The following is a 14,176-nucleotide window of genomic DNA, read 5'->3' on the forward strand; positions in this document are numbered from 1 at the left end:
AATTTGCCATAGTGCTTTGGCAAGGATCATGATGCTAATTCACGAAGGTTTCCAGTTGTAGTTGCAACTGGTCTTGTACATTGTACTGAAAATCTGTCTAAAATCTCAATATCTCATCTATATTTGACACCACACAGAACCATGACAGTTTTTCTTAGAAGCACCAGCATCGTCTAAATTACAGTTACAGACTTGTCACATGGACATCTGAGGCACACTAGGAAATATTGATCTTTGAAGCTATTTTTGAAACTTGTTTTATTCTTCTCTTCTTTCCTCATGTACAGGAATTCAATTGAAAGTGTTGAGTTTTCCCTTAACCACCTGTAGATTTGGTTATGGTCGATGGCAGGACATCCAGAATGATCCCCGCTTCCAGATCATCAATGAACCTTTTATCAGTGAACAAGGCAAAGGAAACTTCCTGGAGATCAAAAACAAGTTCCTTGCGAGGAGGTTTAAGGTAATATTGTTGGGCAAGTTCAATCAAGGTGGCATGTTATGTATGGTGTTGTCACTTGTATGAGTGTAGAATTAGTTGTAGGTATGCCCTGTGAACTCTCATGTCATTAACTCGTTTTGCAGTCACAGGGTTGACGGTCACTCATATTATCTGACCTGTGAAGATTCCAGGTTAGAATTGGTCTTCAGCAACACATGCTTGTCATAAGAGGCGACTAACGAGATCGGGTTGTCAGACTTGCTAATTTGGTTGATGCCTGTCATCATATTGCAATTGCATAGATCAATGCTCATGATGTCAATCACTGATTTGCCTGGTCCACATTCGATTCTTTACAGAGGGTCATCATAAAGCTGGAATATTGAAATATACAAAATTGATATCGACAACAGCTATGACACGGACATTGTTTTCCATTCACTGGCTGTGCATGCTGTATAATATATGGATGTAGTTCATGAGTAACCATATGTTGGACTTTCTGCTGCAGCTCCTTGAACAGGCCCTGGTCATTGAAGAGCAACTGAGACGTGCAGCTTACCTCAACCTCACTCAGGACCCAACACATCCTGCCATGGCACTCAATGCAAGGTACCTCAAGTGTAGCTAACTTCTCCTGTATGTGTGCCTTAAGTGTAGCTAACTTCTCCTGTATGTGTACCTCAAGTGTTCCAAGTGTGCACCTATTTCGGGTGACCCCTGCCGCGATATTGATGAATATTACTAAAAGCTGTGTAAAAACCCAACTCGCTCACTCACTCAAGTCTGGAGATTACATTGGTTTCTTTTCAGTTGGTGATCTATTTATGGTAGATCATGAATAACAATGGAAACTTCCTGTTGGGGCATTCATTCTCAGACAATAAATATAATGGAAAAACATTTGAATGGAATATAACTACGTGTCACAGATTTGTTGAATTGTGGGTTGTAAAGTAAAACTAGCACTTGACATGTATGCTGAACAAATAAAGTTATCAGAGATCATGAATATTTTGAGATATTTTTATGAAATCTTCTGCTCAGCCTTCACCACAAAAAGATATCCCCAAAAGTATTCATGATCCCTAACTTCTTTTGTTCAGCATATCTTTCCAACCTTCCAGTGGTATTTTATTTCTCATATCTTGTACTTCAGGTTTGCTGAACTTGAGTGTCTAGCTGAGAGTCATCAGCATCTGTCTAAAGAATCCCTGGGTGGAAACAAGCCTGCTAATGCTGTGCTACATAAAGGTATGCAAGGATCATATCAAAATCACATTCACATTATTACAGCATTTTGCTGGCTGTGGTGACAAGCCCTTCATCAACCCTTGTACCTCATACTTCTGAGGGGGCACGAGTGGCCCAATCATCTAATGTGTGGCATTTCTCTGTGCAGAGTTGCATGCTAGAAACCTATGATTGTGGGTCTGAATCTCGGTTTGCCCCGATTATGTTTCTTGGTTTGTCAGCACCCAACCTGTGCTCATGGGTTTCACCAAAGTGCTCAACATCTGAGACAGGCATCACTTCAAGCTTTCCTCCCACATAAAGCTGACACACTGTGATAGAACTGGAATACTGTTTAAAGCAACGTTAAACCCATCTCCCACTCCTCTAGAACAGTTTCAGTGTGTCTTGGTGAGCTCGTTTAATGTGTCTGATGTTAACTTGAAGATTGTTCAGTTATGCAAATATAGATAAATAATGTGAAATCATTTGATTTCAGTATTGTTGAAAGGCATTTATTGCAAACCCCTGACATTTTTTAATGCAAAATTGTTGACCTGGAAGTGAATCTTTTGATTTATAAGGCTACTTATTTGGTGATGTTATGTCAACATGACTAAGCTATGAAGGTTAGCAGTTGTGTAAATGTTGTTCCTGTGTGTGTATTCTGTGTGTACCATGTGTCTGTACATGTTCCAGTGCTAAACCAGCTGGAGGAGCTGTTGAGTGACATGAAACAGGACGTGGCACGTCTGCCGGCCACCCTCGCCCGCGTGCCCCCGGTCACCCAGCGACTACAGATGTCCGAGAGGAATATCCTGAACCGATTGGTCAACCCTAATCAAGCCACGCCTTCCTCCACGACGGGCCCTCCAACACCAACACTCTCTGGTGGGTCGAGTTCTGCTTCAGCCTCCGCAGCTACATCATCTGCAGCTGTGTCCTCCCAGTTCATGGCAGCAGCAGCTGCAGGCAACTTTGGACCATACTCTAACTCCAGTTTTGCAGGGTTCCGACCGCAGTTTGGTGTCCCCCCTACATCATTTAACCAAGGTTGGTAGCGGGGAGACTTCTTGTCATGGCATGTTGTAAGAATCGGCAAGCTTCACATGCTTTGTACTGTGTCCAGGATGTATTTTATATGCACTGACAAATTTTATGAGTGGCAAAAGTTGACACTGCATTGTATATTAAAGAATTAATGTTTATTAAATTCAAATGTTTAAAATTTTAAACAGCAATCCATGTTTTGGATGTGAAATGATATATTTGGGAACTTTCTGAAACTACTTGGGATATTTGGTGCCCCCTTTTACAAAGTCAGTGTTAATACTTGTCGCTCGTGATTTAGCTGTTGTCAGAATTAATCAAAGACCTTGCTTCCAGGTTGAGTACAGTGCATAGGGGTTGCTGATATGTGGAGTGTTTCGTCTCCAAGCCAGTCAGTTTCTCATCCTTAGTGCTTTGCTGCCTCAGTAGATTCATGTGCATTAGACCACTATGCATTAATGACATCTCAAACTCTTCTCGATCCTCGCTTAACAATTATCTGGCCATTTTTGCCATCCTTACTTTTAATATGGTACTTGTTTGAACTATTATCTGATGGTGCAATAACAAAATCTTTCTCTTCTTGGAAGCCTATCAGGACTGAATGATTTGTAATAATTTTTGTGCCTCTGAAATCTCAATTGAAGAGCTATGCTTTAAGCATTTGATATCAAAAAGATCAGAAATAGAAAAGTCTGTACTTGTCTTGGACAATTTTTCTTTCTATTGTTTTAGAATTTATAATTGAGAGATAGATAATTAATCATGTGGTCATAAGTAGCTTTGCATGACAGCTGGGTCACTAAGCTTCTGTCTTATTTTCAGCCTACTTCACAGTAGTATGTGTTCGTATCACTGGCTTATTATGAGGATTGGCTTGTCACTGAATTTGGTTGCTATATATTTGTACAGTCGTGATGCTATGGTCATGCCTTAAGCAACATTTTTTATATTGTGACCTTTTCCTGGTGCTTTCAAAATGCATGAGAACAAAAACCCTTTTTGTGAAACAAAACTATAAAAACAACATGAAACTTGCCAATGTTTTCCCCAAAACACCGGAACCCATTGGAGGTTTTACCCTATTTTCCCTGCTCATACCCCGAAAAGAAAGTTCTATGTTCACAAACGTTCGATATCCAGCTACTACCACTGCATATTAGATGTCCTAGCGCTTAATATACTTGGTTTGTTTCGCTTATTTAATTTTGTATGGACTGCTTTGTAAATTTGCTGGTTGACCTTGTCTGGCTTGAAGATGGGTAGTACACAAATAAGTGTTTTATTTGCTGCTCTCTGCTGTACAAACAAGCCTAGTTGAATCTCTGTACCCGTGTCTGTGTAGGCATGACGGTTTCCAGCTGCAGTAAGCATACCTCTGTGCTGCTCCCAGTCAACGGGCATGATATTGACTTGTCATGACACAACTTCTGGTTGTTCCAGGGGCGATTGGGTAGCCTAGTGATTAGAGTGTTCGCTCGTCACGCCGAAGACCCGGGTTCTATTCCCCACATGGGTACAATGTGTGAAGCCCATTACTGATGTCCCTGCCGTGATATTGCTGGAATATTGCTAAAAGCGGCGTTAAACCATACTCACTCACTCACTCTGGCTGTTCCATGGTGTTTTCCTGATGGATTCCCTAATTGGAACATACCTCACTAACAATGCTGCCATGATGTATGTGAATCGTAATACATCACAAACTGCAAAAATGTTTTTCTTCTAAGACACTTGCCGTCATATATTTGTACTTACATTTACGAGATCATGCATTTTTCTGAGTTATCGGATTGAAATCATAGAGGGTATTGAGTGTTGGCCGCCATTGCTGAACGCAATCTTAAGCGGTCCGGCTTCCAACTTGATAGGTAAATATATTGTTGCACAATCTTAAATAGAAGTACTCGTATTTGAAACAAGTGTCTTAGGAAGCGAAACATGTTGCATTTGTCTTCACATCACGAAACATGTACTTTGCTGAAGCATATGAAGTGTGCTGCAGATTTGAATTGGGGATCCATTAGGAAAACACCATCGCACAGCCTGTAGCTCCGTTGTGACAAGTTAATATCAAAGTCCTTTATTGGAAGCAGACAGATATGGTTACCACAGCTAGACGGCATCGTTTTATACTCCTGCATGTGTAAATGAAAATCTCAATTCAAATGTTTCGTTCAGTGGAATTTATAAAGTTAAAGAAATACTGACAATTTAATATAAAGAGTATGAAATATGTTTTGTAGTTAATGTTATTTAGAAATAATATCAATGAAATAACTTAGAGGCTCAAACAACATTCTCTACATTTTGAAGTAAGATGGTAAATACAACAGTGATTCTTCAAAAGTAGCTGCTTAATTTGCAATGCCATTTGTGTGACAAGACAGTTTGATACGAATATTTCTCCAAGGTGATACAGTACAAACACAAGTGAAACAAGTTTATATTCTATGTGTTACAACTGAATTAAACCCTTGGCTACTTTCACTTTCAGGACCCATGGGATTTCCCATGATGCCGCTTTTACCAGGTCAGCATTGTCATTTGATGGCCGATATAGATCCAAGAGAGGAAACAGTACCGTGAAAACTTAGTCACATTGTAATCAACATTTAACACATAGTTATGTTTTTAGTTAGTATACAGTTCAAAAGCTCTCTGTACATTCTTGAGCCTAGTTGGGTAAAGCTGATCACAGACAACATTTCCGGTACTGTTTCCTCAAGTGATGTTTACTTCGATGTTCTTGATTACCTTAATGCTTATGTTTTTTTTGTTTTTTTATTTAGTAAGTAATTACACTAAGTTATACTTACAATTCTTGACATCAAAAGGAAAAATGTGCATTTTTGAAACACATCATTTTGGAATGATTTCACTTATTTTGGCGATCATTAAATTTAACTTTTCATTTTGATTAAAAAAAGCATTTGGTGAAAGAGTTCATCCTACTTCATCTGCTGTTCTGTTTCAGCTTTTTGTGCAGTGATTTCCTAATATGCTGAATATTAATGTCAGTAATTTAATGAGTTCACTACATTTTCGGCAGTAGCTGGCCTTGGATGTTTTTGTTTTACATTTTGATACATTTGTTTTTGTGTGAAATCCTTATTTGATTATATATTTCATATTGAATTTGTTATTGTGATAACATTTGCCATCATTAGAACCACTTTAAATATAGTACCTATAAAATGATTCATCAGTGTGGACTGAGCAGTAATTAGTAATTAAGATTGATCCATTGTTGCCTTGAAGAAATAAGCGAGTTTGGGTGAACCTTCACCAGAAACAAAAAAACCTGTTATTCTATTGTCAAGCTAAAGGCAGCAGCTGGTCATCTCATTTTGACCTCATTGTTCAAGTATGTTTCAAGTACTTAGTCAAGTTACTCAAGTCGGCCGAAGTTTCCTGTTTAGGATTTGTCCCTAGGCATCTATGGTTATGATGCGGCATGGATCAAGTTCAGTGACTGGGTAGTTTAAGTGTCGTCATTCTCTGATGGATTGTCTGGTCCAGACCGGATTATTTACAGGCTACTGTTATACAGATGGAATCTTGTTGAATCGGGCGATAGGTTTAACTAAGTTGCCCTTTTTGTGGCAGACAGAGCGACAGAATACTGTATTTTCTAGAGTATAGTTCGCACCCTCTCTCTATCGGATTCAGTATTTTTTTGGGGGAAAAAATTAAACTGTACCCTTTCAGCGAATTTTGGTAAACGAATGGATGCTGAGAAACATGGTCAGTACTAAATTGAAATTTGAGATAAAAAAACACCAGACATGTTGATTTACTGTTTAAATTGTATTTTTCATTCTGCTAGGCATTGTTTTACACCCAGGTATATTTTCTTGAAAACTAAGCCGGAAACAGCAAATAGCTGTACACAGTTTTCTTGGAATCTACAGGTGATTCTGTCAAGACACACTTTGCAAGGATCGGCAAAAATTGTATCTGAAACTATCTTTTTATCAGGAATAATATATTCCAATATCTTGTTAATTTAGTTGCCGCGTTTACTAAATTTATTTAAAATGATAACCCTAAGCGTAGCAGCTGATCGCTTTTGCCGGTTATTATTTTTCACATGCAGTTTGACCAGTCACCTTCGAGGCTCTCGTGCACCTGATCGCGAGAACTACGTGTTGACATAGAATTGTCAAACTATAACTAGTCAAAGTATGGCATTTATGATATATGTATCCATTCTCTGTCAACTAAAGTTTGTGGTTGTTTTTAAAAATGGTGAGTTGTTTGATCTTCCGATTGCTTCACACACAATTTCGCCGAAATTAATTAAATCAATATTTTAAAAAAAAATTCCATAAAGTTAATGAAATAAGTTACAATAACATAAGTCCAGATATACACTTTTTATAGCCAGACAATGTAATTACATGATTAATTTGAGTACTTCAGTATGGATTTGTTGACATGGTATTTCCGGTGTTACATGCTGACGGTAATGTCTTTCTTTGGGGGGGAGGGGGCATCAAAACTCATTATGGCGTGTAAATGCACATCCCCCTTCTACACAACTGTGTTTTGTTTTTGTTTGTTTTTTTTTGGGGGGGGGGGGGGGGAGGAGTGTGGACTATACTCAGAAAATATGGTAACTGTAAGGTAAACATTGAAATTTCTTGTTGATGCAGTGAGGCTACAGGTTGTAAAGTTTTCAATTTCACACTTGTCAAGATCTCATAATCCTGAGGCATGGGAGTTACCTGACTGTAAAAGTCCAGTTTCTACTCTTGCCGAACTAAGATGGAATTCCGGAGTTACATTTTGGCTGGACTGACAAGTCTATGCATAGTTCTGACATCTGGTTCGTAACAACATGGATTTCAACGTAAGATTTCCGTCAACTGCAGGATTTGCAAAACATCGACAGATATTTTGCAAATCTTTTCATGTTTTTAATCAAGGTTCTCAAATGATCTGATGCACTTTGTGAGGTAATACCTGTGGGGTTTTTTCGATATAGATCTTGATAATCGATCAGATCGTCTTGACTGGGCATGGAATCCGATTGGTCAGTCGGATGTTCTTAACTCGTAATAGCCACTGGTGGTGCTACGATCAAGTCACAAAATGCCAGCGTAGTTCGGCATGGGTGGAAACTAATTTTTTGTGGTCAGATGCAAGATCTTGACTTGGCTTCACACCCAGATTTCACTTAAGGTAACAAATATCAAGCTCACAATGCACCAAGGTATTCAATTTTTCAGCTACCCACACTGACACACATATATACCTAACCTTCTATAAAGTTTTGCCATTCTCTACAGGTGCAGTCCCTGGTGGCCAGAGTGTACGGTTGCCATCGGCAACGCCCAGCCCCTCCCATCGCTCTCCAGCCCCATCATCTGGTGAGTAGATGCATGTAGAAGGTCTGCTGCTTCATGGTTCTTGGATGTGGCAGTGTACAGTGAATTCACACCACAGATTCTCTTAGCAATGGAGATCTGATATCTCGCTCTGTGCCTCAACTTCCAGGTTTTTAGGATGGGGTCAGATTGAGACAAATTAGGTGATGTTTCAATGCCCTGAATCAAGTTTATAGTCACAGCATTGTGTACCAAGAGAAAACTTTCGCCGAAGGACGATGTAGCAAGTAACTGTAATTTGGGATGGAAGGGTCCTTGTCATGGAGAACACCCCGGGTACTTTCTGCACAGGGAAAGTGTACACTGGCCAAAACCAAAACACATGGAATATGTATATTGATGGGTATTGGCCAACACCTTATATAGGTTGACCCTTGAAAACACTACCTGAATGAAATGCCTTGGAAAAAGATCAATCCCACAAAATGAACAACCTCAGGGTATGGCTGATATATAAACATGTTGCACATCACCTGTGTGTTTTATCTAGCTAGGCCGACAAATCATCAGACAACTGCAAATCCATGCAATGATGCTGCCTAGTAATGTGACAGCAGACGTGCCTCAGCTCAATTAACAGATAACTAACAGTGAATATTTAGGTTCGAAAGATCATACCAACTCGGAAATCTGGAAATCTCAGTCATCGCCCTTTTACCTGTACTGTCTCATTTGATTATGACTGATTGGCATTACTTGATATTCATTTCATGGAAGTGAGAGGTCACATGACAAGCAGAGGTATTTTTGCGTTAAAAGTAAAGATTTAATCTTTGAAGTCATATTTACTTCTATACTTATCAAATTTAACTGTTTAAATGTTTCAAAGTTTTTGTAAACATGGTTGAACACTATCATTGGTTGTTTACATTTTTAAACTTTCTCAAAGTTCATACATATGTCTTTCACAAAACAAATTAAAAAGCTTTGATTATGAGCTTTTTTTTGCTTTTTTTTATTATTCCTTTTTGATCTAAAAACTCAGCCTATTTCCGGTAAAACCCTCTCGCGAGATACAGCTTCAATATTTCACTGGCTCACATGCTTTTGTTGAAATATAACAGTTGCTGTTTTTAAACAAACTTTTTAAGCAATCTAAGAAGTTTCAGTTATTTTGCGACATCTTAAATTTGTGTTTCAGTGTGATAATTATTTTACAAAGGTACGGATCAATAAAGTTGAGAGTGTTGTGAATAACTTTCGAATCACCCCTTAATAATTTACAAATACCAGAAACTATGTCTTGATTTCAAGTCAGACTCTGTCCCATGTATTCGCCCTGTTTAAACCTTATCTCCCTGTGCAACAACTTATCTCATTCTCTCCAACCCATGTCCTGGCCCCCTGCAATACCTTATCTCATTCTCTCCAATCCATGTCCTGGCCCCCTGCAATACCTTATCTCATTCTCTCCAACCCATGTCCTGGCCCCCTGCAATACCTTATCTCATTCTCTCCAACCCATGTCCTGGCCCCTTGCAATACCTTATCTCATTCTCTCCAACCCATGTCCTGGCCCCCTGCAATACCTTATCTTATTCTCTCCAACCCATGTCTGGCCCCCTGCAATACCTTATCTCATTCTCCCCAACCCATGTCCTGGCCCCCTGCAATACCTTATCTCATTCTCTCCGCCCCATGTCCTGGCCCCCTGCAATACCTTATCTCATTCTCTCCAACCCATGTCCTGGCCCCCTGCAATATCTTATCTCATTCTCTCCAACCCATGTCCTGGCCCCCTGCAATACCTTATCTCATTCTCTCCGCCCCATGTCCTGGCCCCCTGCAACACCTTTTCTCATTCTCTCCAACCCATGTCTTGGCCCCCGTGCCACACCTTATATCAATCTCTCCACCCGTTTCTTGGCCCCAGCAACACCTTATCTCATTCCCTCCAACCCACGTATTGGCCCCCTGCAACACCTTATCTCATTCTCTACAACCCATGTCCTGGCCCCGGGGGCATGGGAGGCCCAGTCGTCTAAGGCGGCGCAATTTGCTGTACAGAGTTGCGTCCCCTGGACACGCCAGAAACCTATGATTGTGGGTTCGAATCCTGGTTCACCCCAATTACGTTTCTAGGTTTGTCAGCACCATACCCTTGCTAGTGTTGCATCACTTCAGGCTTTCTTCCCACATTAAGCTGACGCACCATGATATAACTTGAATAACGTTAAAAGCGGCGTTAAACCCAACTCACTCACTCATGTCCTGCCCCCGTGCAACACCTTATCTCATTTTCTCCAACCCGTTGTAACACCTTATCTCATTCTCTCTCACAAACAGTTCCTATTGATCCACCCAATCCTTTTCTTGGGCCCGCTGAGCCCTTTTCTTGGCAGATGAAACCGGACAATCTGCCACCAGCTGGTTTGGACCAGTTTCTACCACTGCGTATGTTGTGTAACACTCGTATCTGCATGGGCTATTGCTCGTAGTTCCACCCTGTTGCAGTCATCTAGTGTCCGTGTTGACGCCAGAAAAAAACTTGTAAAGCATTTTGGAAATTGCTGGCCTTTACTTAAATTCTGAGTGTCTGGCCTGAACACAAGTCGTGCATTATGCAGTGTTATGTCATCAATTCATATCTGCGATGGATGTTAGTCTTTTTTCAGAACTTGTGTCTGATGTTTTAAAATATATTTTTTCTTAATGTTTTTGCTTGCACTTGACCGTCCATGTAGTTGACGTGATTAACAAAATGGTGAATGTTTGCCACTTGTTTTGTTTGTCAAGTCAATATGATTGAAATTGTTTCATGTCAGACAGTCTGTTTGAATTATTGCTTAGATCAAAAGTTCCTAGTTACAACCGACGAAGTTGTCCTTGTGTTTATGGGATTGGTTAAATATTTGGCAGACATTAGTGAATGGAGCACTTGAGGTCAAACAAATATGGCTGCTTGCCAATGCTAGGACATGAGGACAAATTCTTTGATCCCCAACTTGCATGTTTCTTCCTGATTGGTGTTTTGTTTAGACGTGGCTTCGTGTTTGTCGAAGGCTGACAGTATAGTTATGGCGTGTCGTCACAAGTTTACTTCATTTGTCATGTTGCATAATTCAAAGTTATCATAAAACTGTAGCTTTGGCCATTTTCATGTGGAGCCAGACCTGTGATCAAATAATAAATCTCCCCACTTCAAAACACTTGCCACACTTGCAAAGGATTTTGAACAGTTGCAACAACATTAGTTTCCAATGCTAGACAGTGTCATCTTTGTTCATAGCGATCACACACCCTTGGAGTTTTTCATAAAGAGTTCTAGTTAACTGGAATATTTCTGGTTGCCTTTGCTGCAAATGTAGATTGCTCAATATGGCAGACCAATTTTGGAGGAGAGCCTGTAATTATTTTCTTTCTTCCCCAATGACCTAAATCTTATGATCATGATAATTTGCCCGTTGGAAAAATGAACTTTCAAAACTAGAATAGACTTCTTTCACAAGAACTTCACAGATGTTCATCACATATTTTTCTTTCCCCACAGATGCCCCATCAAAGTCCTCAAAGTGAGCTAGGTTGGTTGATATGTATTCTTGTATTCGACTATATTAACACACAGGATAGGGCATTCACAAGTTGGATGATGAAAATCGTTTACTTATTGAATCACAAGTGAGCTGATTTCTAATTAGCCTGTCATTGCTACAAGAACTTGTCTGTAAAGCCTTTTATTAATTGTGCTGTGTGTCAATGAGGTCGAATACAATGCACTTAAGTTGTAGGCACATGCTGACACCCGGTTCCACTTGAAAATGGCCTTTGTGGAAGCATTGTAGGCTGTTGTTTTGTGTCACTAAAGATTTTGAACTTGCTGTGTTCGAAACAAGGGCAGTAGATGTTTGTTTGAAATTATCTGCTTGATTTGCACCTCTTTAGGAGCATATACTTTTACTTTTAGAGAACCAAGCTGTGAGGAGATAATGATCAGTTTTTAAAAAGATTTGATTGTATCAAAATGTGCGCTTTGCAAATAAGAAGGGCTTTGACTAAGTAATCACCATGTCAGTACAGTTTGGAGTGGATGAACTCTAAAGACAGTCATGTTTAAACTGGAGAAAATTGGTTTGTGAACCTTAGATGTTGACGGTTTGAATGCAGGTGGTGTTTGTTGGCAGGTTCAACTGGACAAGCTGAGGACCTGACTAAGAAGGAAAGTGGCCCCAGCAAGATGGACAGTAAACTGGAAACTGCCAAAGTCAATGGGAAGAAGGACGTTATATGTATTGATGACGATTAGAGGTCAAGGTCATGACCCAGCCTCGTCTTCATGTCACATCATGTACAGCTGTTTTTTCTGGTCAACTTTGAAAGTCAAACTTTACAGTGCACATATATCATCTCATCTTGTGAATACACATCATTATTCTGACCATGCACACAAAAATTCAAATATTTTTGCTTTTTATAAATGCTTTACTGTGAAACAGCTTATCTCATGTTCTGGTAAAATAAACATCAGTGGATCCCGAAGGTGACGAAGCTTGCAAAACTGTTTGTATAACTGTGCAATAAATAGTTGGTGTAAATGTCAAATATGTTTTTTTTAAGCATATATGTTTATAATTCCTTTGAATGCCCTACCTCTATTACATCAACAAATAATAGCTGTTGACACCAGCACACAGGAAAGAATGTGCAAATTAAGCCTTAAACCTGTATATAGGGTTTACCTCAAAACTGTCTGTTGAAAATCTAAAAATGTAGGAATTTATGGCTGTGGTGTAAGAGAGGTAGTATTCTCAGAATTATACACAGTTGTTTGATGTATATATCTGAAATGTACCATGCATAGATGTTTTTTTCTTTTGTATTTTTTCTGTCCACAATGACATATGTTAAGAGACCAATATATTGCCTGAAACATCAGCATCTCAAAGAGAAGCCCAAAGTAAAATTAATTGGACAATAAGTACTGTAGGAGCAGCTAAGTGAATAAATGGCAAATCGGTCCACATTAGTCATAAGTGACGTAAGAAACATAAAAAATATCTGTCCGTCATAAGGCGTATGAAACAGCAGTGGTTACTTCTGAACCTGTTATTGGTGATTATTTTATATGCAATGCCAGCAGAATTCTTTCTTTTTTTTTCGAGTTTTGTGCTTTCCTTTGACCTGATCCATCTCCAAACCACTGAATATTAAGTATAAGGTCCCAACAGTTGTTTCAAAAAGTGCTTGCAGAATAATAATCAATGATTGCCATATTGAATAGACAAGATAGATGTAGGTTTTTTTGCCTTTTTTTTTATATCCATAATTTTTTACATTTTACATCTCTTAAACTACAGTGGCTATGGCAGCCATATGGAAAATGGAGACTTTTTTCCCCAGATGTTCAGCAGGGTCATTAAATGACAAGGTTGCCAGAATTAGTGGTGCTTCTGTTGGTCCCTGCAGTAGGCTCAAAATTGTCCTGAGTGAATGATGTGTCAAATTAGTGGGCAATATATAGTTTTGTCATATTGTGTGAATGAAGCATTTTCGAAAAGGCATATGCAAGGGATGGGAATGCCACAAATATTGTTGTTATTTACCAAGTTACAGATCTCACTTTTGTCCTGGATGACCGTTTGATGAAGAATAAATGTCATGGCAAATATCTGAAGAAGAAAAAATCTATTGTCCAGTATTGGTATTTTTGTTGTCAGAGGTATATTCTATCAGTAAAAGAAGATGTGTATTTGCAGTGATTGTGATTATTCAAATTCAACCTGTTATAGCTTTAATTTGTACAACTACCAGTAGCATTTTTATTATTTATGGATCTGATGAATGAGTTCAGATGTAGGCATTCCATAGACAACTAGAGCCCGCAGAGTTTATACGTGGCTCAGCTAATTGTGGGAAATCAGTATGTGTGAAGTTTCATTTTCAGATATATAGAAAGTTTATCATCTCCATTTTGACAATTTAGAAATTTTCAGATTGCAAACTGTAAATAAAGAAGTGTGTTTTAACCTGTTTATGCAGGTTGTAGCAACAAGTGTTCTATGGCCAAAATGTGAAAGCTGAAATATCAGTCTCTTTGTCTATTAAAAACATGTAACACTTA

General features: G+C 39.0%; 1 protein-coding gene across 14 annotated transcripts in view; it reads left to right on the forward strand.

The window, feature by feature from the left end:
- Window positions 1-14,176, forward strand: part of LOC139470697 (chromodomain-helicase-DNA-binding protein 4-like) — a 47,281-nt gene extending 33,105 nt beyond the window's left edge. For 6 of the 14 annotated variants that reach the window (XM_071252939.1, XM_071252942.1, XM_071252940.1 and 3 more), the window contains 8 exons: window positions 331-463; window positions 954-1,054; window positions 1,602-1,696; window positions 2,375-2,728; window positions 5,223-5,258; window positions 8,020-8,100; window positions 10,405-10,512; window positions 12,240-14,176. In XM_071252939.1, the coding sequence (XP_071109040.1) occupies window positions 331-463; window positions 954-1,054; window positions 1,602-1,696; window positions 2,375-2,728; window positions 5,223-5,258; window positions 8,020-8,100; window positions 10,405-10,512; window positions 12,240-12,361 (1,030 nt within the window). In that variant the 3' untranslated portion in view covers window positions 12,362-14,176. Of the gene's footprint in view, window positions 1-330; window positions 464-953; window positions 1,055-1,601; window positions 1,697-2,374; window positions 2,729-5,222; window positions 5,259-8,019; window positions 8,101-10,404; window positions 10,513-11,608; window positions 11,640-12,239 lie in introns of all 14 variants that reach the window. The other 8 variants (XM_071252947.1, XM_071252949.1, XM_071252951.1 and 5 more) reach the window with 8 other exon arrangements.

The sequence above is a fragment of the Haliotis cracherodii genome, unplaced genomic scaffold (genome assembly GCF_022045235.1).
Source record: "Haliotis cracherodii isolate W230 unplaced genomic scaffold, xgHalCrac1.p SCAF_21, whole genome shotgun sequence".
NCBI lineage: Eukaryota > Metazoa > Mollusca > Gastropoda > Lepetellida > Haliotidae > Haliotis > Haliotis cracherodii.